General features: G+C 44.1%; 1 protein-coding gene and 1 non-coding gene across 2 annotated transcripts; one reads left to right on the forward strand and one right to left on the reverse strand.

Annotated features, from left to right (window-relative positions):
* Positions 1–4,882: 4,882 nt before the first annotated feature.
* Trnat-ugu (transfer RNA threonine (anticodon UGU)) lies at positions 4,883–4,957 on the reverse strand. The gene has a single exon. It is a non-coding gene; the product is annotated as a tRNA-Thr (tRNA).
* Positions 4,958–7,688: 2,731 nt separating this feature from the next.
* Positions 7,689–23,988, forward strand: LOC126175709 (aromatic-L-amino-acid decarboxylase-like). The gene is made up of 9 exons (XM_049922642.1): positions 7,689–7,781; positions 12,335–12,540; positions 13,538–13,651; positions 14,036–14,087; positions 14,204–14,274; positions 15,596–15,838; positions 18,110–18,649; positions 20,186–20,351; positions 23,211–23,988. The coding sequence occupies exons 2-9, from the start codon at positions 12,340–12,342 to the stop codon at positions 23,492–23,494; spliced, it is 1,671 nt and encodes a 556-aa protein (XP_049778599.1). The 5' UTR covers positions 7,689–7,781; positions 12,335–12,339; the 3' UTR covers positions 23,495–23,988.
* The last annotated feature ends 3,412 nt before the right edge of the window (positions 23,989–27,400 follow it).

The raw sequence follows: 27,400 nt of genomic DNA on the forward strand, positions 1-27,400 counted from the left end.
GGAACACTAATACGTGACACTGTGAGAAGTACCTTCTGTCATGCACTTCACACTGATGTGAATGTACACGTAGCGGTATAAACAGGAATTCATGGTACTCCGTTTCGGAATATATTATAAAAATCCTTGAAATCACATCATTGATGTATCTGGACTACTAAAGTTACGTTTATAACATCGCAGTTAGCGCAGTCAATGCCCTGTAGCAAGTTTGAAGGGAAATATTGGATGTAATCCATATTCTTGTGATTCATCGCATTTTCAAGGGCACCGTGACCACACAGGATCCGACAGAATGAATGTTAGGATGTAAGGACAGAACTTCGATACAAATTGACAAGTTTATTAAAATACAAATTGAAAACAAAGAAAAACATATGTCATTACATATCACATGCGGCCTTTAATTAGTTCTGATATAACACCAAACATGGACCAATGATGCCAAACGTAGCCATTATAATATGTATTTTGATAAAACCAGGAAAGTGAACTCTTATGTCTGATTCAGTGATCCTTAAGGGTGATGATAATTATATGTCGAGTGGTATTTCTGGTTATAGACTCCTAAGTAATAAATCCTGTCATTGTTTCAGCTAAAAAGATTACGAAATTATATTAACTACACTGAATGAACAGAAAAAACTATTTCTTTCAGTTGTACTTATAAAAAAAAGCAGTGTTTAGTAAAACATATGTATACTCGTTATGCGATACCAATCTTTGTTCTACGAAGTTAGAATTATTTTATCTACGAAGAAAGATACATTAGATCGTGTCCTTCTTCCCTTTGTGGCAGCGACACGATACGGATGTAATGTCTTCACTGTAACGTTTTGCTAATAATAATTGGACCATGACGCAACGATCGGGCGCTTATGCGCTCTATCGTTAGTTATTTTATTACTAGTAAGTCGAACCTGCATCTTAATTCGATGTCTGATTAACTTCTTACAAAATAATCTCTTTTGTATGAACATTAACTGCGTATACGACCGTTCGTCACCAAGTGCTCAGTTAACCGTTGGTGACCACTTTGGCCTGAATTTAATTTTCACTCAAGTTAGCAAAGCCAATTATTTAAAGAAAAAAAATCAGTATTTACAACAGTTTCAGTTCCAGATAACAATAATTGTACTTTCTCTTTTTTTACCGCCTTTAAAGTGGACTTCTTTGTTTGAGACTTTATGACGGGCATGAACGGGAAAGTTAATCACATAATACGAAAATAACTACTACACCAAGCCGCAGCACACAGTCACACATTCGCTGTGCACGGGTTTCTCATGCAACCGACGAGAATTACCTCGGTCACGCGTTGTCCAGTACCTGTAAATCTGTTTATTTCGTCTAGACAAAAACGGGGCATCATCCGACATCATTATGTTGTTCCGCATCTGTAGGTCGGCTGCTAAAATTTCCAGGAAGGGCAAGGCAAAGGTTCGTCGGTCAATTTTATCTTATTCGTTTAGTTCCTGTATGACATGCAATTTACGAGGGTGAAAATGCAGGTTTTCACGTCGCAGGGAACGACGTGACATTGTTAGCTCCGAGACGTGTCTGGCAGCAGAATGGTGAAGACTTCGAAGAGTGTCTCGTATGTTCAACTCGTTCCGCGGTGTGCTGTGTCCATCGTCGCCCTGGACTTGCAGCCCACCGAATAATCTTCCAATCGTTCGAGTCTTTATTATGTCGTCTGAGCGCGAAATGGTGACGGAAGAGTCACTGAACTGTGGTGGGAGACTTCATCTTTGAAATACGCCTCGAACGTGAATGCTCGGCGTTCTGAATTCGACAAGGCCATAATTACAAGTTGCCATCCTTCCTTAATACAGCGCCGGCCGCGGTGGCCGAGCGTTTTTAGGCGCTTCAGTCCGGAACTGCGCGACTGCTACGGTCGCAGGTTCGAATCCTTCCTCAGGCATGGATGTGTGTGATGTCCTTAGGTTAGTTAGGTTTAAGTAGTTCTAAGTTCTAGGGGACTGATGACCTCAGATGTTAAGTCCCATAGTGCTCAGAGCCATTTAAACCATTTGAACCTTAATACAGCGCACGCATACTTATTTCGCATAGGAGAAACAACGACGGCGTAGTGTGTGACTGAAGTCCTACTATTGATTCAGCCAGACCCTGTACAATGAATAAATGCAGACACCGTCTGATTCAGCTCTTCTGTTTATTCAGATTATCAGTTTCGAACTTATTTTACAACTAAAATTCAGATAAATATCTAATTCCTGTGAACCGCAGTTCGTCAGCAAGGCGAATATTCAGTTAAAACTGTATTTTCAAATTGCCACCATGAATGTAGTCTATTAATGGTCCAATAGAACACAACCATCGGTCTAGAACGGCTCATAGAGCAAATTCGAGGTATGATCAAAAAGTAACCGGAATTTTTGTTTTTCTTAAAGATTCTCCATTTGTGCATCAACATCAAGTTTGTCCCCTCTAAAGTAATCCCCCCCCCCCCCCCCCCTCAGGTATAAGACACTTGTGCCAGCTCTTTTTCCAGTCTTGGAAGAGCTTTCTGGAACCCATTTTCCGTTATGGTGTTCAGCTCAATCAACGACTCTTTTTATGTGATCAGAGGTGGCAAAACGACGTTCATTCAAGGTTCTCTTCAGCCTCGGAATAGAAACAAGTCGCACGGAGCATGCCCGGTGAATGCGGTCGCTGAACGTTTTCTTACCAAAAGATCACGAAGAAGCTTTGAGGTGAGAGCGGGAGTATTATCGTAATACAACTTCCACGTTTGGTTTTGTCGTTTCCTTCGGGTTGCTTCACGCAAACCGCATACACCTTCCAGGTAGTATTCCTTACTGACCGTGCGACAGTAAGGTAGGAATTTATTATGCGCTATCCCATTGTAATCGAAGAAAACAGTGAGAAGAATCTTCATATGTGATCGAACGTGTCGAATTTTTTTTCGGTGTGGGCTCTTCGGCCGTTTTTCTTTGGGACGATTGGGCCTTGGTTTCGACATAATTCCCCTTGTTTCGTCAACTGTTATAACCTTCTGAATCGTTGTCGATTTCGTTCAGGAATTCCAGAGCGATGCCTACGAGACGTTGTTTTTGTCGCAGTTCAACAGTTTCAGAACAAGCTTTGCTGCTACACGTTTCATATTAAACATCAGAAAAAAATGTTTGGCATGAGCCAGAGGATATGCTGATATCATTAGCAATCTCTCTGTTGATGATTCAGCGATTTTCCGGAACCATTTTCTTTAATTCTTTCACACTCCCGTCAGTAATTGACGTGCTAGGCCATCCAGGGAGGTCGTGGTCTTCAATGTCTTCTCGACCCTCTTTGAAACGTTTATACCATCCGTAAACTCTCGTGTTACTCGTAGTAGCTTCGCCAAAAGCCACAGTCAACATTTCGAAAGTACTGCACCTTATTCCATTTTTCAAGCAAAATTTAATGAAAATTCTTTTATCCATCATTTTCGAAATTAAAAATTCGCCGACCACTCGAAAACACGTATAATCTTTTCATTTGTCAACAGTAAACTAAATATTCAAAACAACTGAAAATGCAGACATACCTGTACGTCAGGAACATGTGTAGCAACAACTGAAAATCGGATATACACTGAAGCGAAAAAAAATTGTTCAAATAGCTCTGAGCAGTATGGGACTTAACATCTGAGATCATCAGTCCCCTACAACTTAAAACTACTTAAACCTAACTAACGTAAGGACATCACACACATCCATGCCCGAGGCAGGGTTCGAACCTGCGATCGCAACGGTCACATGGTTCCAGACCGAAGCGTCTGGAACCGCTCGGCCACACCGGCCTGCACACTGAAGCCCCAAAGAAACTGGTATTCAAATACAAAGGTATGTAAACAGGCATAATACAGCGCTGAGGTCCGCAACGCCTGTACAAAAGAACAAGTGTCTGGTGCAGTTGTTAAATCGATTAATGATGCTACAATGGCAGATTATCAAGATTTAAGTACGCGCGATGGGACACAGCATCTCTGAGGTAGTGATGAAGTGGGGATTTTCCCGTACGACCATTTCAAGAGTGTACCGTGAATGTCAGGAATCCGGTAAAACATCAAATCTACAACATCGCTACTACCGAAAAAAGATCCTGGAAAAACGGGGACCAGCGAGCGACGACTGAAGAGAATCGTTCAACGTGACAGAAGTTCAACCATTCCGCAAAATGCTGCAAGTTTCAAACCTGGGCCATCAACAAGCGTCAGCGTGCGAACCATTCAACGAAACATCATCGATATGGGCTTTCGAAGCTGAAGGCCCACTCGTGTACCTTTGATGAATGCACGACACGAAGCTTTACGCATACCCTGGGCCCGTCAGCACTGACACTGGATTGTTGATGACTGGAAACATATCGCCTAGTCGAACGAGTCTTGTATCAAATTGTATCGAGTTGCTTGACGCGTACAGGTATGGAGGCAGCCTCATGAATCCATGGACCCTGCATGTCAACAGAGGACTCTACAAGCTGATGGAGGCTCTGTAATGGCGTGGGACGTGTGCAGTTGGAGTGATATGGGACCCCTGATAAGTCTAGATGGGACTCTGACAGGTGGCACGACACAAGCATCCCGTCTGATCACCTGTATCCATTCGCGAAATTTGAATTATATTAATACCAGCCGGCCGCGGTGGCCGTGCGGTTCTAGGCACTTCAGTCCGGAACCGCGTGACTGCTACGGTCGCAGGTTCGAATCCTGCCTCGGGCATGGATGTGTGTGATGTCCTTAGGTTAGTTAGGTTTAAGTAGTTCTAAGTTCTAGGGGACTGATGACCTCAGATGTTAAGTCCCATAGTGCTCAGAGCCATGTGAACCATTTTTATATTAATACCTTCAGCTGCTAATGGGGACAGGTGAAAATGTGTGCCCCGATCGGGACTCGAACCCGGGATCTCCTGCTTACATGGCAGACGCTCTATCCAGCTGAGCCACCGAGGGCACAAAGGATAGCACAACTGCAGAGACTATCTCGCGCATACCTCCCGCGAGACCCATATTCTCACCTTGTATGTCCACACAGTACATTCGTAGTGGTCCCACCCCAACACACTCATTTCTTGTGGAAAACAATCTTACCAAGTCCCGTAAGAGTTCGGGGAATATGTGTGTATCCGCACAGAAGATGAAGGTCATGGCCGGTATTGCCAGAACTATATACTTATATGGATAAGGATTCTGTACTTTCGGAAATGTCCGAAAGTATATACACCATATTCGTGTAAGTATATGTATCCATTCATGTCCATCGTGCATTCCGACGGAGTTGGGCAATTCCAGCAGGACAATGCGACACCCCACACGTCCAGAATTGTTACAGAGTGGCTCTAGGAACATTCTTCTGAGTTTATCCGCTTCCGCTGGGCACCAAACTCGCCAGACATGAACAGTATTGAGCATATCTGGGATGCCTTGTAGCGTGCTGTTCCGAAATCTCCACCGCCTCTTTCTCTTACGGGTTTCTGGACAGCCCTGCAGGATCCATTGTGTCAGTTCCCTCCAGCACTACTTCAAACATTTGTCGAGTCCATGCCACGTCGTGTTGCGGCACTTCTACGTGATCGAGAGGGCCCTAAACGATACTAGACAGGTGTACCAGTTTCTTTGGCTCCTCAACGTACACTACTGGCCATTAAAATTGCTACACCACGAAGATGACGTGCTGCAGACGTGAAATTTAACCGACAGGAAGAAGATGCTACGATATTCAAATGGTTAGTTTTCAGAGCATTCACACAAGATTGGCGCCGGTGGCGACACCTACAACGTGTTGACATGAGGAAAGTTCCCAACCGATTTCTCATACACAAACAGCAGTTGACCGGCGTTGCCTGGTGAAACGTTGTTGTGATGCCTTGTGTAAAAATGGTTCAAATGGCTCTGAGCACTATGGGACTTAACATATGTGGTCATCAGTCCCCTAGAACTTAGAACTACTTAAACCTAACTAACCGAAGGACATCACACACACCCATGCCCGAGGCAGGATTCGAACCTGCGACCGGAGCAGTCGCGCGGTTCCGGACTGAGCTCCTAGAACCGCTAGACCACCACGGCCGGCGATGCCTTGTGTAAAGAGGAGAAATGCCTACCATCGCGTTTCCGACTATGATAAAGGTCGAATTGTAGCCTATCGCGATTGCGGTTTATTGTATCGCGACATTGCCGCTCGCGTTGGTCGAGATCCAATGACCGTTAGCAGAATATGGAATCGGTGGGGTCAGGAGGGTAATACGGAACGCCGTGCTGGATCCCAACGGCCTCGTATCACTAGCAGTCTAGATGACAGGCATCTTATCCGAATGGCTGTAACTGATCGTACCAGCCACGTCTCGATCCCTGAGTCAACAGGTGGGAACGTTTGCAAGACAACAACCATCTGCACAAACAGTTCGACGACGTTTGCAGCAGTACGGACTATCAGCTCGTAGACCATGGCTGGGGTTACCCTTGACGCTGCATCACAGACAGGAGCGCCTGCGATGGTGTACTCAACGACCAACCTGGGTGCACGAATGGGAAAACGTCATTTTTTCGAATCCAAGTTCTGTTTACAGCATCATCATGGTCGCGTCCGTGTTTGGCGACATCGCGGTGAACGCACATTGGAAGCGTGTATTGGTCATCGCCACACTGGCTATCAGCCGGCGTGATGGTATGGGGTGCCATTGGTTACACATCTCGGTCACCTCTTGTTCGCACTGACGGCACTTTGAACAGTGGACGTTACATTTCAGCTGTGTTACGACCCGTGGCTCTACCCTTCATTCGATCCCTGCGAAACCCTACATTTCAGCAGGATAATGCACGACCGCATGTTGCCGGTCCTGTACGGGCCTTTCTGGATACAGAAAATGTTCGATTGCTGTCCTGGCCAGCACATTCTCCAAATCTCTCACCAACTGAGGACGTCTGGTGAATTGTGGCCGAGCAACTGGCTCGTCAGAATACGCCAGTCACTACTCTTGATGAATTGTGGTATCGTGTTGAAGCTGCATGGGCAGCTGTACCTGTACACGCCGTCCAAGCTCTGTTTAACTCAATGCCCTGGCGTATCAAGGCCGTTATTACGGCTAGAGGTGGTTGTTCTGGGTGCTGATTTCTCTGGATCTATGAGCCCAAATTGAGTGAAAATGTAATCACATGTCAGTTCTAGTATAAAATATTTGTCCAATGAGTACCCGTTTATCATCTGCAATTGTTCTTGGGTTAGCAATTTTAATGGTCAGTAGTGTATAAAGCTCGCTAAAATAAAAAATTCACCTTAGTACATGATCACACCTCGTACAAGTTAATTTTAACAAATCTGCCGTTTGTAGCCCTGTCATCCTTCGGTGTAAGGCACAGTGACAGTGCACTCTTGTGACGCAGCGGCTTACAGTGTACATCTTTCGTATCGGTCGTAGATCGACTACCTTGCACGAAGAAAAGGGATCAGTTCACTCATTGATAGTTCCACTGCATCGCGCCAGACAGCTCGGATTAATCATGCGGTGGTTTTTTTGGCGGACGGGAACTGACCGCGGATAGGAAGCGAAGAAAAAACGAGCAAAACGGAAGGCGGGAGGCGGCGCCGGGTTGCGGCGCGGGGCTGCCCGGGCTGTGCGCGTGCGTGGTGGGGGCAGGCGGGCGTTCTTATATAAGCCGGAGAACCACGCCGACAGCCAGTCAGTGGCTGCCCGCCCAAACCCGCGCAAAGTTCAGAGGGCTGTTTGCTGCACACAGGCACACTCTTCGCTCGCCTTCGAGACACACACAGCACAACAGTAAGTGTTACCTCGCTCTGGCTGCTCCTTCATCAGCAGTTGCACGCCTCGCTGTCGAGTGCTGCCTCTTCTGGAGATCAAAATCGTTGCACTGGTTTACAGCGTGGAATTCCTCGACAGCTAGTGGTACTGCTACGGATGGAAGCAGTAGAACTTCCTTGCACAACTGCATGAGGTTTCCATATTTGAAAGACACGCCAGCTGTCGCGTAAAGTAGAAATCATTCTTTTCTCACCTTCGAGAGTTATACACATCGATGTGATCAAGTGATGGTAGTTTTCTACGATAAATTCAGCTTCTTTTTCAGACTCGTGTATATAGAATCGTATGATACTAACAATACATGACAGGCAGAAAGCGTATTACTACCTAATTGTGAATCGTGTGAGTTTATCAAGCACGAAATTTCCCAAACTGCCTATTGTGGAATTTCATTACGAGATCCAGTTGACCTGCGGTTAGTGACGTGGCTTTATCAGCCAGAGTAAGATAGGTTTGAATTCAACGTTCGTCGACATTCAGATCATTAGTGACGAAACATTTGCTCGAATGTGATAACGCATAGGATTGGCCACTATATTTTGAAAGAAACGGTTTGCATTCGCCTGCTCTTTATGGAAACCACAGAAAACTAAGACTTGAGTGGCCGGCTGGATTGTTGGTCCCTGCTCCTCCCGGATGTGAGTTCAGTACGTCTAACCGTTGCGTCACCTACTTGGGTAGCGGGTTTAGAGCAACAGGAATATTTCGGAATGTGAATATCTTCTCTACTCACTTGTGTGTAGTATATATTAACTTTATCCGCCGTCTTGAAATTTGCGTGTAAAATGGTGCAGCCGGCCGAAGTGGCCGTGCGGTTCTAGGCGCTGCAGTCTGGAACCGCGAGACCGCTAAGGTCGCAGGTTCGAATCCTGCCTCGGGCAGGGATGTGTGTGATGTCCTTAGGTTAGTTAGGTTTAACTAGTTCTAAGTTCTAGGGGACTAATGACCTCAGAAGTTGAGTCCCATAGTGCTCAGAGCCATTTGAACCATTTTAAAATGGTGCAGTAACTCTCGGTTCTTCAATGTATAGGCAATCTTCTTACATTTCAAGTAGTCATCCAAATTTTAATTGCCAAATCAAATAGCGACGCAGCTCTTAACACAATATAGCTTAATTATTTCAGCATAACTGTTCCCGCCGTGCGCGACCAAAGATATCCTTCCTTATCTGTACCTGTTAGCTGTACATCTCATGTTTGAACAGATAACGCACAATGCCACCGCTATGCAGCACAAACAGAATGAGGCGTAGATTCTGGCGTAATATTCTCATTCAGCTAATTTTGATAACAAGTTAATGTAATTCTTCAGGATTCACCAACTGTTGGACAGTATCGATTATTGGGATAGTTCCTGTTACACTTCAATGTGTAGGTCTGTTTCCGAGTGTTCAGGTACCAACGCCACATCAAACTTTCCTCAGACAAGGTGGCAGAAACTACAGATCATTAAATTTTGCCAATTTCATGAATATTAACTACAGAGTCGGTTGCGTAGAGAAGTATACTTTCTAAAATTCAGTTCCACAAAAAATAACGTCTCGAAAATGGATAAGAAGGTGAATTTTTTGTACGCGAGACTGGCTGCTACTTAAATTGTACTATTTCTAAATTCGTAAACTTATATTAAACACACAGTTACGGTAACTTGTCAAGCAGAGGAAGTTTATTCCAACCCCAAGCGCTCATGAAATTTATGCTGCTGTTAACACAAAGGTTTTTCACTAGATTAACACAGCGTAGTGGGACCGATTGTCAGGAGTCCCTGAGTTTACAATTGATGCGCGCAATAGACATTCGGCGTAAACTTCTTATGTGGAGTACACAAAGAAACAAACTTCATCTACATGCCCGATATTCTCGTTAACATCTGACTGCTAATTAAAGCTTGGTATCAGTCAAAATAGTTAACAATATTTTCAAATTTTAATATTTTTTTCGATGGCATTTCACAGCTTAAACTAAGGACGTAAATATTCAGTAGTACAAGTAGTATGAGTTGTTCATTCTATGTCGTTTCATATAATAATTTATTATGTCTTGATCGGCTAATTACTACACATGTACACATTACCGGTTTCAGCAAATTATTGCCATCTTCGGATGTGATAATTAATCCAGAAACCGGTTTGTCATTTTGTATGAAGTCGAGTTACTCACATAGTGATCATAGTGAAACTGGTGGACATATGTCAATAAAATATGCATCATGAGACTCTTCGTTCTTCCCTTTCAGCCCCGTGCTCTGCCGTTCGCCACGTGGAGTCGTGTCCGGGCAGTCCTTGAAAGCGACAGCGGGGCAGCCGCGAATTCGGGAGGGCGACTAACGCGTCGGCAATGCCGTTCACACAAACTGACATTAAAGTTAGCAGTTCTATAAATACCTGCGCGGGTGTCAAAACATAGCGCGTGGGCTCAGCCACCGAGACAAAGCAGTTTACGCCGCGAGACGGCAGCGCAGGGGCGCTGATTTGGTTCGACTGCCTCTAAATACTCGTACGTCGTCGTACTACCGAGTAATGGCGGCAGCAAAATGTAATAAGTGCGCGTATCCTTATGTTAGGCCCTGTGCGAGTCTCCCACAAACGCTAGGCAGCGCCGTACTGCGCCTCGCTGGAGGAATTTCGCTGAGGCGTTGTGTTTGCCTGGATCTATTTGTTAGCGCTAATCCCAAGGTCGCGCATATTAGCAGTCCCTCCTCCTGCCCTCTCCGCAAGGCTCGTTTTTTTCTTGTCATCGCTGTTAGCGCTTTGTAACTCCGGGTCTCTCATACGCCACAAGACGCGAATGACGTAATCTAACCGCGCTACAGTATGGTCCTCTGCGCAGGTACACAAATCCTTCGGCTCACAAAGGATTCTGTGGATAAATCTCAGCAGGAACGCCAGTTTCTCGGAATAAGAAGTTCCGAGAAGTCCTTGTGCAGCGGCAGCGCCTGTTTCAGCGCCTTCATCTCGCTTTCATACAGGTGCCTAGGATATATCGCCAAAATCAGCTAGTTGTGTGAAACAAAAAGAATGACTCTGATCCTACTGAGTAAAGGTGGAAAATGAGTTTTTCTTTTAACAACTTGTGACTCTGGTACTCGAAATCAAAAATGTTAATAAATACAGAGTATCCCCGTGTCGTTTACCTTTTCTTTTGGGGGGGGGGGGGGGGGAGGGGGCAGGGCGGAAGCAATAAAATTCACCCAAATAATTCTGAATACAGTGTGATGGTGCAGTAATTCAGGTTGACTTGTGCAGCAAAACCGCTACCTCTGTATTTAGTCCCAGCTTCATAGCAATTACAGTTGCGTCTAAATACAAAACACAAAAAAGCAAACCCACGTAAACAATTTTACCCTGTGCTCGATCCATTTTCTTAACAATCTCAGTGTAAGCTCCAAAGTCATCAGCAGTATTCCAAATTTGCACCATTTAAGCAAATGAGCCAACACGGAATTTTCAAATGGGTTCAAATGACTCTGAGCACTATGGGGCTTAACTTCTGAAGTCATCAGTCTCCTAGAACTTAGAACTACTTAAACCTAACTAACCTAAGGGCATCACACACATCCATGCCCGAGGCAGGATTCGAACCTGCGACCGTAGCGGTCGCGCGGTTCCAGACAGCGCCTAGAACCGCTCGGCCACCCCGGCCGGCACGGAATTTTCCTACACATTTTATCAATGCTATTATTGGCTCAGACGCATACGCCTCTTTACTGTGGTGCTCCTTCTGCGGGGAAGGTTCTTATTGCCTCGTCATTCATACAAAAGTAGAAATATTTCATGATAACCGTCAGTTATGATGTTTTGCTACATACGAATTGGGATTCTGCTACAGTAAAGTGCAGAGTATCGGAACTGCCTCGTAGAATCATTGCAGGGCATAAAACTTGAATATGAAATGTTGTTCTGTGGCCTTCGGTCCGAAGACTGGTTTGATTCGGCTCTCAGACACAGGATAAAATCTTTTTGGCTGGGTACTCGCCTCCACTGCACTTCTGTTTAACGAAACGGAGGCGACTTAATTGCTCGGAAAATTATACCTTATTGTCATAGAGACGTCGAAAGCTTGCTATACTATAGTACTGTAGGTGCGGATTTGCAAATCGCTACACACTCGTACGCTCATGTGGACACTGCAGGTTGTCGGCAACGGCGCTTAGTTCGCATCTGCGAAGTAGGTGAGAGGATGCTGCGTGCAAGTCCATTCCGTTAGCACGTCGGCCTAGATACTTCAGTCTGGTCAACGGCCAGCAACTGACCTCGACAGTTCCTTCTTTGTAATTACCACCTCGTACCATAAACTAAGACATTGCTCTACGTTTAACAATAGGAAGAGTCTGTTACGTCTTTAGAATAAGAAGTGGACACAGATACTTGTACTTCAACATATCGCTGGAAGTCTATGTCGGGTGACTACCATTGCTCACCAGTGCTGTGGGTAGCATATGAGGACGGAGAAACCTTCGCAGGCTCTTGTCTTGAGACACTGTTGTGACACTCTGCCGTTGTTTCTTTGCAGGAGCCATGGACAGCGCCGAGTTCCGGGTACGCGGCAAGGAGATGGTGGACTACATCTGCGAATACATGGAGACTCTGGGGTCCCGGCGCGTCACACCCAGCATCGAACCGGGCTACCTGCGGCCGCTGCTGCCGGAGGAGGCTCCGCAGGAACCGGAGGACTGGGAGAACATCATGCGGGACGTCGACTCTAAGATCATGCCCGGGGTAAGTGTGTGCACACTGACACCAGCTTGTCTGTCACGGCGTCCTCTACTCGAAAGTTCCTGCTCTCCTATCAACTCTGTAGGCAAGAAATTTTAACTGGCAAATACTGCGTGCTACATCCTATCAAACAAACTAGTTGATCTACTGGATTAATACCTGAATAGGGACCTCTGATTATTCACCAGTGGTAGAGAATATTGTTTTCGCCCAGACCACTGCTCGATTTCAGCCAACGAAAACTTGTGATCTGTTAAAATACGCGGCTAACTTCACTGATTACCCAAAAGCTTTTTTAAACGTGAACATAGATCTCTACGTTTTCCTTAGCCTTCACAATAAAAACAGCTTGTAGTGGATAAAATGAATCATCATCTAGATAATTTAACGGAAGATGTAACACAGAACTTCTTCATATAACTAGAGCCGATAGGGAATAGTGAAAAACAGAGGGTATCAAATGTAATTATGCTTCCATGTAACCACTATCTTCGATCCACGATTATTGTCTCTGACACTTTCCCCACGATACGACGGACTCACGAGTAGTATCAGGGTACAGCATACTAGATTTACCAAGAGCACGGTGCTCACAATTTGAACATTACTGTTGTTTGTCTTTGAACACAGATTATGATTCGTATCAAAAAATCCACGAGATAAGAGATGCAAAAAATAGGATTAGCGTACAGTACAATTAGACCAACGAAAGAAGCATATTGGCAATGTTCAAGTACTGCCTTCCAAAACAAAGAGGCAGATTCTGTTGTAAGAGATAATGCTTGATTCTCATCACTTAACACTTCCGGGCTGAGATGCCGTGGTCCATACATAAGACTCATAATGTTTGATTGTATCACACGAGTCTGACCGCAGATGCCTTTTAACGCAATGTATACAGTTCCAGCGTCTCTGTTTACTTTTCCAGCGTCTCTGTTTACTTTTGTTTTCTCTGTTTCTGTTAAAGCTTGATGTACAATATGTGCTGTTCATGTTTCAGGTGACACACTGGCAACACCCCAGGTTCCACGCATACTTCCCGTCTGGCAACTCGTATCCTTCAATTCTCGGAGACATGTTGTCCGATGCTATCGGCTGCATTGGATTCTCATGGGTTAGTACAATTTTGAGTCCATTTTTCAAGACTCTAACAACTATTAGTTAACAAGAAAGCAACTGATCGAAACTGAATTGTTAATGTCGGTATGGTGAAAGCAGACTTTAGTTCGTTTACACTTCTTCGCTGCCTGATGTGCGTCGTACAGTACAATCAATAAACATAACGGATAGAAAAGGTTCGCGACGCTGAAGAAGTTAAATGTTTATTCAAACTGGTACAGAAAAAGGATGAAAAAAGTTCACTTGTTAGAAGAAACACATTTATCATTACTGGCATCTTTCCAAATATGAAACCTAGAAATTAACAGCAAGAAAGTTAGTGATTACGTATATTACTTTGTAGATTTTTGCCATTAACGACGTATTTCTTTTGTTACAGGCATCAAGCCCAGCCTGTCAGGAGCTGGAGACTATCGTCCTGGACTGGTTCGGTGAGTTTCTTGCCATAAACAGTTACATAAAATTTTTCAGTACATTTTACATTCGGAAAACTTACCAAAACTTTATTGATATAAAGTCCTAATTCCAGTATTCTGTTTATTTACAGGCAAGGCTATTGGTCTTCCCAAGACCTTCATATCGAGCGCGGAAGGCAGTAAAGGAGGAGGAGTCATACAGGTGAGCCTCATAACCTAAGATTACAACTAAAGTTAGATAAAATATTTCCCTATCGTATTAAGCTTACTTCGAATCTTTTAAGGAAAATAAGGAAATCTTTACACTGTATTGATGTCATCTTCATTTCCATCCATGCTGTGATACTCTCTTCATCCAATGATACACTTTACGTGCATCATACACGTTGATCTGAGCTATTTGTTACTTTTTCATCAACCGTAACGTTCTCTCTCTAGTGTCCTACCTACTTGAGTTATTTACCACTAAATTCTCCCTACTTCAGGCAAAATTTTCCCTCTTACTACTCCTTCCCTTTTTTGTAATGCCTATTTATTTTAACCACTATCTGGCACCATATTTTTACACATACTTATTTAGCATTACACTTTCAGATACCACAAATTTCTTCTGTTCCGCGTGTTCCACTGCTCTCGATACAATCCAGCGGATCTCTGCATTCCAGATATTCAATTTTAAAAACTTCTCATCTTTTTCTAACGAAGTTTTCTTTACTTATTGGAGTGTAGACCGCACATTTTCCTCGCTTCTCCAATTAATGAGGTCATTCTTCCCACATAACAGATATTTCCCCATTTTCCACTTTATCGGGCGAGGTGATGGAGCAATTAAGTGGTTGCACTGATATTTTAGGGCAAGCGAGATTCAGACACTCGTCCACCCATTGCGACTTAAAGAAAACAGATAGCAACAGCCTCAGGCCCCTATACACGAAACTAGGAAAGTCATTTATTCGTTTGTGTTATTATAGGGGCCACTACATCCAACTGGTTTCCGTAGACTGCTTCTCGGTAGACCCTTCATGGACGCTTGATACCTCTAGCGACAACTGTGACAGAGGTGTGAAGGGTCAACACGTCTACCGAGAAACAGTCTAGAGAAACCAGTTGTATGTAGTGGTCCCCATAATAACGCAGACAAGTAGATAACTTAGTTAGTTTCGTGTACAGGGACCTGGAAATCGTGCCAATGAGGCACCGAAACTGGTAGCTAAATATAATTATCAAACAAAATTACGGCTGTTGGTATCTATTTTCTTCAAGTCTTCGACCAGCCGCAGTCGCATTTCGACACACAAGATGGAATTACACAAACATTGCCACTTAGGGTTTCCATGATTTCTTTGTATAACAACAGGCGAATGGAGAGGCGATCCTGTTCGACAGGATTAGCACATTTCTCTACTGGTCTCGCCGTCGACAAGAAAACTCTGAACCCTGTCGCTTTTAAGCTAACTCTATTTAGCAGTGTTGTGCGTGGTATGACGCTGAGCTGCTGACGAGCAGGTGGTTCTCCTTTACAGTCGTCTGCGAGCGAGTGCATCCTGGTGGCGATGCTGGCGGCGCGCACGCAGGCCATCCGCGTGCTGAAGGCGCAGGCGCGCGACCCGGACGCCGAGGATAGCGTGTTCCTGCCGCGGCTCATCGCCTACTGCTCCCGGGAGGCGCACTCGTGCGTCGAGAAGGCCGCCATGATCAGCCTCGTCAAGCTGCGCGTGCTCGAGCCCGACGAGAACGGCAGCCTGCGCGGCGAGACGCTCAGGAAGGTGAGGTTCAGCAGCTCGCTTCTGGCTCCAGCGCTGCAGCACTGTAGGGACTAACCCGACGACGACGCTCTGTGGGAACACTGCACACAGCCGCTGGCAGAAAACAGCACAGCGCATCGCAAAGACTAAGTAAGAATACGTGAAAATCTAGTCCTATGCCAGCACTGGAGTCCCCTGACCGTCAACTACCAGTAACTCATTTTCACTTAAACGGTTCGAGTAAAAGAATTACGACAGTAGTTGTTTCTTAAGTGAAAGTCCGATCGTGTTAGTGAGTCACAGGAATGTCTCGAAATAATTTCTGCCGATGCCCAGTAATACCCGCCACAGAAACAACGATCGGAATGGTGAGGTTTATCATCCATGTCATGAATAATAATGATATTTCAGGCTTAAACAATTACTGTAAACCGAGCGAGGTGGCGCAGTGGTTAGACACTGGACTCGCATTCGGGAGGACGACGGTTCAAACCCGCGTCCGGCCATCCTGATTTAGGTTTTCCGTGATTTCTCTCAATCACTCCAGGAATGCCGGGATGGTTCCTCTGAAAGGGCACGGTCTTCCTTCCCTATCCTTCCCTAATCCGATGAGACCGATGACCTCGCTGTCTGGTCTCCTTTCCCAAACAACCCCAACGCAACTACTGTAAAATTTTTCATGATCTTTTCAGCACTTCTCAGATAAAATTGCTGTGGGTTTGCAGCTAATAACCTTTCTGGAAGTAACTCTTCAACGATCATGACTAGTTGATAATGCTTTGGCCTTGAAATAGTCGTGACTTAATAAGTGAAGTGCACTATGGCCGACATATTCGCGACGAGAGAATTCGTTAACTATGTTCGTATTTTAAAAAATTGTACATCCTTTATTTTTCCGTGCCTCTGCATATTTTTTACAATGTAGCTAGTTTCGACCACACTCGATCATCTTCAGATCTATATTGATGTGTAAACAGTTGCCCCGTCTGTAACCGAATGACGCATCAGAATACTGTATTCTGATGCGCACTTTCCATACAGACACTTCAGGTTCCTTACGCAGCTATATAAATCGGAAGATGATCGAGTGTGACCGAAAGTAGTCATGCTGTAACAAACGTGCAACGGAGACTGTAAAACAAGTGATATATAATTTTTTTGTAAATAAAAGTGTAGCTGTGGAAGAATTATTTACTGAAATATTGCAACGTTCTTTGTACTGCCGAACTAAATTTTGTTTTCAGTATCTGTTTTGCTTGTAACTTTTCGTTCATTCCACGGAAGCAAAAGATAAATTTCTTCTACATCGATTACTGAGGACCTGCAAACTGATACGGACTGCTTTATCCAACGCTATATTTATCAGTATGTTTCCACACTGTTAACTTTGTTCCGCGCAAAATCTGATGTCGGTTGGTGTTTTGGGTTCTGCACGTATCTTATACAAGTATTCTTTTGCCATAATCTTCATGACTTAACAAAAATGGTTCAAATGGCTCTGAGCACTATGGGACTTAACATCTGAGATCATCAGTCCCCTAGAACTTAGAACTAATTAAACCTAACTAACCTAAGGACATCACACACATCCGAGGCAGGATTCGAACCTGCGACCGTAGCAGTCGCGGGGTTACGGACTGAAGCGCTTAGAACCGCTCGGCCACTCCAACCGGCGTGACTTAACAGATTCCGACCAAAATTACGAGTATTTAGAGATCAGTATTGTAGCACCCTCTGCTTTGTTCCTAAATATCCCTTTTGCAAATGACTTTTCCAGTTATATAATGTATTGGTATGGAAGGCTGTCACACGGCAGTTCTAGTCTAGAGAGACTCCCTAGCACTCGCCCCAGTTGTACAGCCGACTTTACTATCGATTGTTCACTGTCTACATACGCTCTCATTTGCTGAGACGACAGTTTAGCATAGCCTTCAGCTACGTCATTTGCTACGACCTAGCAAGGCGCCATATTCAGTTACTATGAATGTATTCTGAACAGATAATATTGTAAATCATGTACCGTGAAGAGCGACGTTCATCATTAATGGATTAAAGTTAAGTATCAAACTAATTACGTCAGCTTTCTGAATTCTAATTCCTTGTCATGTTCCAGACCTCACGTCAGTATAGTTCTCCCCTCCTCACGCCAGCCTGCGTGAGCTAAAACGCGTGCATTTCGACCTCCACTAGTAACACGGTGTTGGCTCTTCTGCCAACACAACAATTTCTTCTTTGTACTTCATGTTTTCGGCGAGCCCTGTGAAGGTAACAGCGACGCCCGTTTGCTTACAGGCTCTGGAGGAGGACGTGGCCGACGGAAGGGTGCCTTTCTTCGTGTCGACGACGGTGGGCACCACGTCCAGCTGCGCGTTCGACAACCTGATGGAGTTGGGCCCCGTCTGCAAGGAGTACGACACCATCTGGATGCACGTGGACGGCGCGTACGCCGGCAACGCCTTCATCTGCCCCGAGCTGCGCTACCTCATGAGCGGCATCCACTACGCCGACTCGTTCAACACCAACACCAACAAGTGGCTGCTCGTCAACTTCGACTGCTCGTGCATGTGGGTGCGCGACCGCATCCGGCTGACGTCAGCCATGGTGGTGGACCCGCTGTACCTGCAGCACGACCACTCCAACCAGGCCATCGACTACCGCCACTGGGGCATCCCGCTGTCGCGCCGCTTCCGCTCGCTCAAGCTGTGGTTCGTGCTGCGCCGCTACGGCATCAGCGGCCTGCAGAGCTACATCCGCAGGCACTGCCGCCTCGCCAAGCACTTCGAGGAGCTCGTCAACAAGGACAACCGTTTCGAGGTCATGAACGATGTCAAGGTGAGCCCCATGCCCTTTCTCCTTAAAACTTTCCTCACATGCTTTTTCCTTCTTATTCTTTTTTACAGCAGATGAGCAAACGCTCCGCCGATAACTCCTCCTTATTCTCAGTCGCTTCTGCTCACGGTTTCCTTACGTCGATTAAACATCATAGCAACCACAACATATCGCACCATAGCACATGTAGTATACTCAGTGTTGACAGTGATGCCTTTAACATGGTGCACACAAAAAAAAGTTCAAATGTGTGTGAAATCTTATGGGACTTATCTGCTAAGGTCATCAGTCCCTTAGCTTACACACTACTTAACCTAAATTATCCTAAGGACAAACACACACACCCATGTCCGAGGGAGGACTCGAACCTCCGCCGGGACCAACCGCACAGTCCATGACTGTAGCGCCCTAGACCGCTCGGCTAATCCCGCGCGGCTAACATGGTGCCATCAGGGCAACGAACATCTGAAAATGTCCTCGACTGTTACGAGCGAAACTAGTAATAACCTCTGGCGATTTATTCTAAAGATTGCTGTGTCCCGTGCAGACAATGTCCGTGCCTTCTAGGATAAAGACTATAGTATTTTGCAAGAGTAGCACTCAGTCCAAGTCTCAGGACTTCCAAGGACAAGATGCAGTTTAATGGGACACACAGTTTAGCTTTTGAAGCTAACACATCATATATAATATCCAGTAATCACGTTGACAGTGTGTAAGTTTAAATCAGTCGCTCAGAAATGTTCATTCGTGACTATCTCTACTTCCGAGAAATATTTCTGTGACTACACTAAATTTCAATCGCGATTGTATGGAGACTGCACACACGCCAATCACTGGCACCAACTGCAGATCTGATGCAAGGCTTTATCAGAGATGACTATGTTAATAATTCCTTGAAAACTCAATGTGCTCTGAGTTATTGTTAGCGGGTCACAATGTTCAGAGTTAAAACGGTTCTTAGTTGTTATTATCATACTTGATAAATTCCCTATGGCCTTACATTTTATTAATAGTTTGGTTGCGTCATTCGTGTGTTTCATTCCCGTCAACGTTTCGGTCCTGATATTTCAATCTTCTTCGGCATCTGCCTCGTGAAGAAAACTCCATACAATTAGGCTGTATCACTGAAGTGAGGAAAACTGTTGAACGACGCGGCCAAACTGTTCAGAAGATGTTAGACTGTTCTAGCTCATCGCATTTAAGTGAAAATTTCTCTGAGAAAATTCTGTAGCCGTCTGTTTTCCTGAGGCTTCCACCGCTATTTTGAAGCCCTCACTGTATTGCTTGCAGCGTACAGTTAACCACATTTGCATGAGGAGACTTTGTTTTGCCGCGCACTTCTGGAACGTATGTCTGTTGTTATGCTATCAGTATTGAACACCATTTCTGTAATCCTTTCCCACTAAATTTATTGACCAGAAGGGGAGCGCAGCATCCTTCTTTCTGTTGTTTGTATACTCTGACTTTAGACTTTAGGGCAACGAATTTATTGAAACACATTCAAAGCACCATGTAAACTAATCTGTTTTCTTTTTGTAGCTGGGCCTTGTCTGCTTCCGACTGAAGGGCACAGACAGAATCAACCAAGATCTGCTGGCAGCTGTAAATGCTTCGGGGAAGTTGCACATGATCCCTTCCGTCGTCAAGGGGAAGTACACCATCCGCTTCTGCGTTGTCGCTGAACACGCCAACGAGGCCGATATTGGTGAGTAGCACAATAACCCTCGAGTTTCTGCAAGTTTCTATACAGTTAACTGACTACCCCTCCCTATGCACGACTTTTCACATTACATTTTCCGAAGAAATGCTTTCAGTCTGTAACGATTGTTCTCGTCAATTTGATAATGTAATCGTGTACGTTAAATGAGCTACTTCTCATTAGTGTACACCACTGAAATATCGTTGTTTCGTTTATTACAATTTTGTGGACCTGGTCATGTGTTTGTAATGCCTTGGGAGTTTTCCGTCAAAAACCAGGTAACATTCTGCGTCAAAATAATTTCACGTTTATTTTGAAGACCTTCACTTTGAATCAATCCGATTCATGTCATGTTTTATGTATCAAACATAGACACATTCCGTACATTGAAATGTAACTGTGTTATCTTGCACGCGTTCGACACAGTTCACGAAATAACATAAGATGGACAACCAGTAGTTCAGTCGGTAGAAAGTGGCCTCTTTCTTTTAGCTGTGAATATATTAAACGACATGGCACTATAAAAGCAAATGCATTTGTACCTCGATCAATGCAACAAAGTGATTGACACTCGGGCACTAAAGGAGGCAATGTTGTCGGTTCAAGTTTCTCAGTGCAACAGCTTTGCTTTTCCGTTCTGGATACATCCACATGCTGCCTGTTGATGTACAGTTCTGAGTACGTTTAGCGAGATGGTAAAGGCTAGGTTTCCTGCCTATTGTGGGTAGTTACCTTAACCACTAGGCTATCTGAGCACTCTCCAGGTTCGACATAAGCCGTTGGCACCCACTATTTCCGAACACTGCACTGCAGGCTCAGAATATTAAGATGAAGGGGGATGAAAGATTAGAGTTTAATATCTCTTTGAATACCAGAAAGGTTTGCACTGGTATCATTTCACATCAATGTGTTTTCAGTGATTTAAGCTCCATCGATGCATTCGTGTCATTTCAGCCCATCTAACTCATTTTCCAAACCGCTTTCAGTCACCATGTTTTCCTGATCTACATACAGTAACATGTAATTCTCTCTACAGTTCGTAGCGAACGTGGTTCCTTTTTCACAGTATTTACAGCTGTGCTACGTTGGGTACTAATTTCAGCAGTCCTTTTATACAGTTACGAAACTATCTTTCTTTTACCCGTTTTTCCTTGAATACCAAAAGCGTGGATTATGGGAAGTACTTCGTAATTGTCATTGTGGGTTCGGTTCAGAGTCTGGAGAAAACTGATCAGTGGACTGTATCAGAATTAGATCTTGATCTTTCACAAAATGGTGAATGCTTTTGTGGATAGAGGACGATAAGGTGCTATACAATACGGTTACCTTTGCAACATAGCCCTAGAGGTCTTTTGAGACATTGTGTGTCCTCTTTGTGCCATGTTTTCTACTAGGCTAGTTGTTATTTTACTGTTTCTATTCCCTTAGTTAAAACATACAACCTGCTGCATTCTTTGTCCTCTGTGGGCATACATCTCACATTTCTCTGAACTACTTCACGAAGGCTATGCAAAATTCATTCACAATCATTGATTTATCTTCAGTTTCTGTCCTTTCGCCTCTCTGCATAGCCTCGAAGCACCGATTACAAGATGTCATGGTTCAGCTGAGACTGTCAGTTGAATAAAATGTTTTATTCCTCCCTTTTGACCAGTTTCAACAAGATGGCCGTGCGTGAGAATGCAAGATGATTCAGCTGCCCCTATCGGTATCGTTTTATGCAACCTGCGGTGTTGTATCTCGCCTTCATAAACCACACGCGAGATTTTCATGTTCTCCCGCTCGATAAGCACTATCTATTAGTCCTACAGAAAAAATAAACACGACCTTTTTGTAATGAATTTAATTTAGTTAATTTTTTACTGGGATACATTTTCGCTGGAGGCCATGGTTTTCGAACTACTCAAGAAAAACTAACTAGAAAGACCTACAAAACCCACCTTCGTCCGTCACACTCATCCCTCACAAGTCAGAATTTTCAGTATGGTGTTCGTGGCACTCCCTCCTACCACTGTACAGAAATTTCTAACTGCACGAACCACTCCCGATATTCGACCTCTTATGGTCTCTGCTAACTCGACAGTTGCACCACCCACGTGGTCAGGTGTTTCGTTAACATTATCAACTTAAACTTTCCCGTGAGGGTAGTGAAAGAAAAACAAACTTTTTAAACGTTAATCTAAAACTAATTACATTGGCAATTCGATTCAAACTTAACCTTACAAGCACAGTAGTTTCGTAGCCAGAAGGCCTGACGAATACAGCAATGTAATAGTTTGTTATTTATTTATGTGGGAAATGATTGGTGCAGTTGCAAATTTTTGTACAGTGGTAAGAGGGAGCGCCATGAACAACAGAATGGAAATCCTGATCGTTTGGGGGCTGAGTGTGGAAGTGGTGTTGCGTTTGAAGGTCACTTTTGTAGGTTTTTCTCAAATAACTCTAGAACTACGGCCTCTAGCACAAACGTATGCCCGTACTATAAATACATTAAACTTCCTACAAAAAGGTCCTGTTTATTTTTTTCTGTAGTCCTAGTAGTTTGCACGGTGAGAGCGAGAGGTAATGAAAATCTCACGCGTGGGTTTTGAAGTCCAGGTTGCAGGTTGCACAAAACGATATCGGTAGGGGCAGCTGAATCACCGCTATATGACACTAGATAATGGCCAAGCGTTCTAAATTAGCTAACAGTGACGAAATAACCGTTTTACTCAAGCAATAGACAGCAACCGTAGGAATCGTGACGGCTTTTAGTTGACACAGCTGTTGGCGCTACTCTCTCTATCAGTCTACTCTTCCTGCTCCTATGCCGATGTAGTGACGGCAGACAGTGAGATGTAAACGGCGGTGTGGTTTGCTGTGCAGAGCACGCGTGGGAGGTGATCCAGGAGCACGCCAAGGACCAGCTGGAGGCACTGCACATCGAGAAGCTGCCGTCGCCGACGGAGGTGGCGCCCGGCAAGGGCGGCAACCCGCGCAAGCTGACGCGCCGATTCAGCTTCACGCGCAGCGTCTCGCGCGAGGTCTTCAAGCGCTCCATGTCGCGCTCCAGCCTGCACGACGGCGCCACGCCCATCATCGTGCCCGAGGACGACGACTACATCGACGCCGACGACGTCTTCAACTCCATCCCCATCAAGGAGGAATGAGCAGAGCAGCGCTGCCGCCGCCGACAGCCGGCTTCTCACCCCCCACCGTTTATTTATTTTCCTCATCCTCACTCCATCGGCAGACTTTTTAAGGGAACGACAGCGGCTGTCCGCCATCGCGGATTGGCTCCGTCGCGTCTCTGCGTTAGGAGCCGACCTCGTTAGGAGGACGTCGTTAGGAAAATGACGAGACACTGTGAAAGAGAACTTTCTCGGACATTTTGGAAAGGAAAAGAAGGTTCTCGCAGAGGGTGTTTGTAAACAATCGTGTTTCCTCATTGCCCTCCTCGTGCTTGACTTTCACATAAAGAAATTTCACTACTCGTGAAGTGTATTGACTCGACGCAGCGAGGGACGCTGCTGTGAGGAAGAAAGCATTTATTCTCGTGGTAATTACCACTCCTGTTTTCGAAACAGTATCAGTATTATTTATTATTGAACATTCCACTGTACTTACTGTATGTTGAAAATAAAATAAAAATGTGTTTTCTTAATACTGTTGCTATACATTCCTTGGACGAACGACACTTCCCAATACCTGTCTCCCACCATGTGGAACACTGAAGTTATAAGTGTGCGTTTACCACTTTATGACGTCATACAATTTACATTTTCCTCGGAATTCAAAAACAGTAAAGTTATATTCATTTTTGCGGGAACACTTTACAAAAACTAACACGCAACAAGCTCCCGATTATCCGGGTTAATACGGAGCCGAGACTGCACGGATAACCGAGAAAGACAGATAATCCAAAATCTTTCGTAACTTCAACAGCAATAAGTGTATGATACATGGTAATACTCACAGTCAATTATCCGTTTTAGAAACTATGCTAGTATCAGAGTAAGGCCAATAATGAGATCCCCTTGACGGTGTATAACAGTACCGCTTTCATTTTCTATCAATACGGAGCAAGAAATCTGAAGAGTACCGTTCCAGAAGAAAATCTAGATCATTAACATCGGCTTTAAATTATTTGGTAATTTTCACCTTTTGTCTGCTAGGCAAGTAGTTCGGCAAGCCTATAGAAAGGATATCGGCCTCTGACATGTTACAGGGTAGAACCCCCTCATTTACCTAAAGTTGAAATGGAAAACAGTAGAAAATATTTCAGAGAGAATGAGATTGGGGCCTGCCTTTTCTTCCGACGATAAAGTACAGTTCAATCTCTAATAGTAAATTCTAGACAAAAATATTCGTTCCAGTTGTAACAAAAAACTTCAAGCCTTGTGGTTTTTTTTTTAACTGACTGACTATGCATGGATAATTCAGAAGCCAGACAATCAGTAACCTGATAATGGGAAGCTTATAGTATTTCTAAACCATGTCATCCAAATCCTTCTAAATAAGAATGTCTGTAATACAATGTGGTAAGCGTTTTACGATACCTACCCAAAGCGCACCGTTTGCTGAATGAAGGTACGTAAGGAAATGCACAAAATAACGGAACCTCTGTCGTCCAAGAGCAAAGTCAAAAGTTGCTGCAATCACACACACACAAACACACACACACACACACACACACACATACACACACATAGATACTTCTGTTTGATGCCTGAGAATACATCCTATTACTCTAACTCTTTTTTTAGTGCTCAGAAGTTATGATCCAAAATAGTTTCCAGAAGCCAACGGTAACAACACCTGAAGCCAAATAACACGAGGCCATGTAATTCCGCTGACAAATGCGGTACATTACGAAATGGTGGACAAAACGGGCGCCAATGGCTCGATGAATGTATCGTGCATGGTTGACCTCAAACATGTATTAACTTTTCTTAATTCATTCTGTGTTTGTAGAGAAGTTAGCAAAACGCCACAATGCGATCAGCAAAAGAAACTCTCAAGAAACTTGCTGGTATGATAAAAAAAAGGGAGTTCAATGGTAAAATCACGTCGATGACTAGGTCATTACAGACGAGGCATTCATTCAGGGCAAGAATGAAGAAAAAATAGAATGTTCTCTTTTCCAAAGGAGCTATTCGAGTGTTCACCTTAATCAATTTAGGTGAACAATGGAAAACAACGACAGTCCGACTGGGGTTTTCAACTCCGCTCATCCGGTAGGAAAGTCCAGTGACTTAAGTTCAACGTCACCTCGCTCGGTTTCTTGCAGTAGGCAAGCAGAAAGACTACGAAGCAACATTTATTGATCCCATTTCACACCAATTGTTAATAAGAGCTTGATGAACTGCGCGTGAAATAAATGGGGCAAACAATGCACATGGGAAATACTGCGAGAAAAACACCTCTTATAATTCAATCCAAAGAGTTCGGATAATTTAGAGCCTCGCATCACGTTTAGTTATTCGTTACTACAGCAATGTGTCGTCGAATTTCAGTTTTATGGAATTGCACCATTTGCTGAAAAAATTTGTTTAAATAGGTATATGATAATTAATTAATAGGTGAAATAAACGCGCATGTGTGGGTTGAAAACACAGTGGCAGGTTTTGGAGCCTTCTAGAGACCGTGTAGACAGGTATCTAGAACAATCACTTGACAAACTAGTATCCGTTTCTATCTTAAATAACTGAAGAGACGACTGTGTGGGAGCAATATGCAGATTTAACAGAATGCGCTCTCTTGTTTATCTGTACACAAAAAAATGGTTCAAATGGCTCTGAGCACTATGCGACTTAACTTCTGAGGTCATCAGTCGCCTAGAACTTAGAACTAATTCAGCCTAACTAACCTAAGGACATCACACACATCCATGCCCGAGGCAGGATTCGAACCTGCGACCGTAGCGGTCGCTCGGCTCCAGCCTGTAGCGCCTAGAACCGCACGGCCACTCCGGCCGGCTATCTGTACACACATACCCTAAAAACTACTCTGAAGTGCAAGGCAGACGGCAATTGCCATTGTGTCACATATTAAGGTTTTCTCCCATGTTATTCGCATATTGAGCACAAGAACAACGGACGTTTAGATGTCTCTGTGTGTGCTGTAATTAGTCTAATCTTGTCTTATTGGTCCCTAAAGGAGTGCAAACTTTTCAAGAAGCAAGCCCGTTTATAGAACACATTGGCTGGATTTTTCCTGCTGATGGTACAGCTGAAACTTGGCAACAGTGCAGAATACGTTTGACAACTCTTTGGCTATCAAGTTACTTTCTGGAAGACACAGAAATATCCCGCTAAATTCACTTGATATTTCTTATTATTTTCATTGAAGAATAAACTATGTGACCTTCACTTAATGTGTGACATAACGTTATCAGTTTATAGTTTTGAGTGCAGAAAGGTCGTTCCACACAGGAACTGCAGTTAAACTCGTCTTTTACGTTGCGATTTATCTGTCCTAGCCACTCCTGTGGCAATAAGGGAGAGACAAATGCTGAAGTTCTTCACTGTCTCTGAGATAACAGGGTCGCCTATAAAGTAAAGGCTGATTTCGCTCATAGTTTCAGTCTCGCTGAAAGCCAGATTTCTATCCATTTTGTGACAGACCTACAAGCAGCCAATTCGAAAATCAAATAGGAAAACCTAAGAAAACTTCTCCATCAGTAGTCCTCTCACTACCTCCAGTACCTCATAGTGCAAAGGCGAAAAACTTATGATAATGCACACTTCATAATGCCCCTTCCCATTTCTGCTGACATAATTTTTAATATCCATTTTTGTTTTTGAAATGCCAGATTTACATACTGCTTGAGTATGACATAGGACAGCAAATGAACACAAACCGTTTCGAAGTAATATCTTTCTAATTAGCAACGATATAGCTACACTCGTGTTACAGACACTTTATAATTTATTAAAATAGATTTCAGTCATAAGGTTACCGTGGTAGGTTGTAGTTCATTTATAGCAGTCCAGTGGATATTTTAGCAGCGTTTTCCATTAGTTTATTAAACACAGCACGGAAGTAAACGAGAAACTATCCACAATATATTCTCT

The sequence above is a fragment of the Schistocerca cancellata genome, chromosome 3 (assembly GCF_023864275.1).
Source record: "Schistocerca cancellata isolate TAMUIC-IGC-003103 chromosome 3, iqSchCanc2.1, whole genome shotgun sequence".
NCBI lineage: Eukaryota > Metazoa > Arthropoda > Insecta > Orthoptera > Acrididae > Schistocerca > Schistocerca cancellata.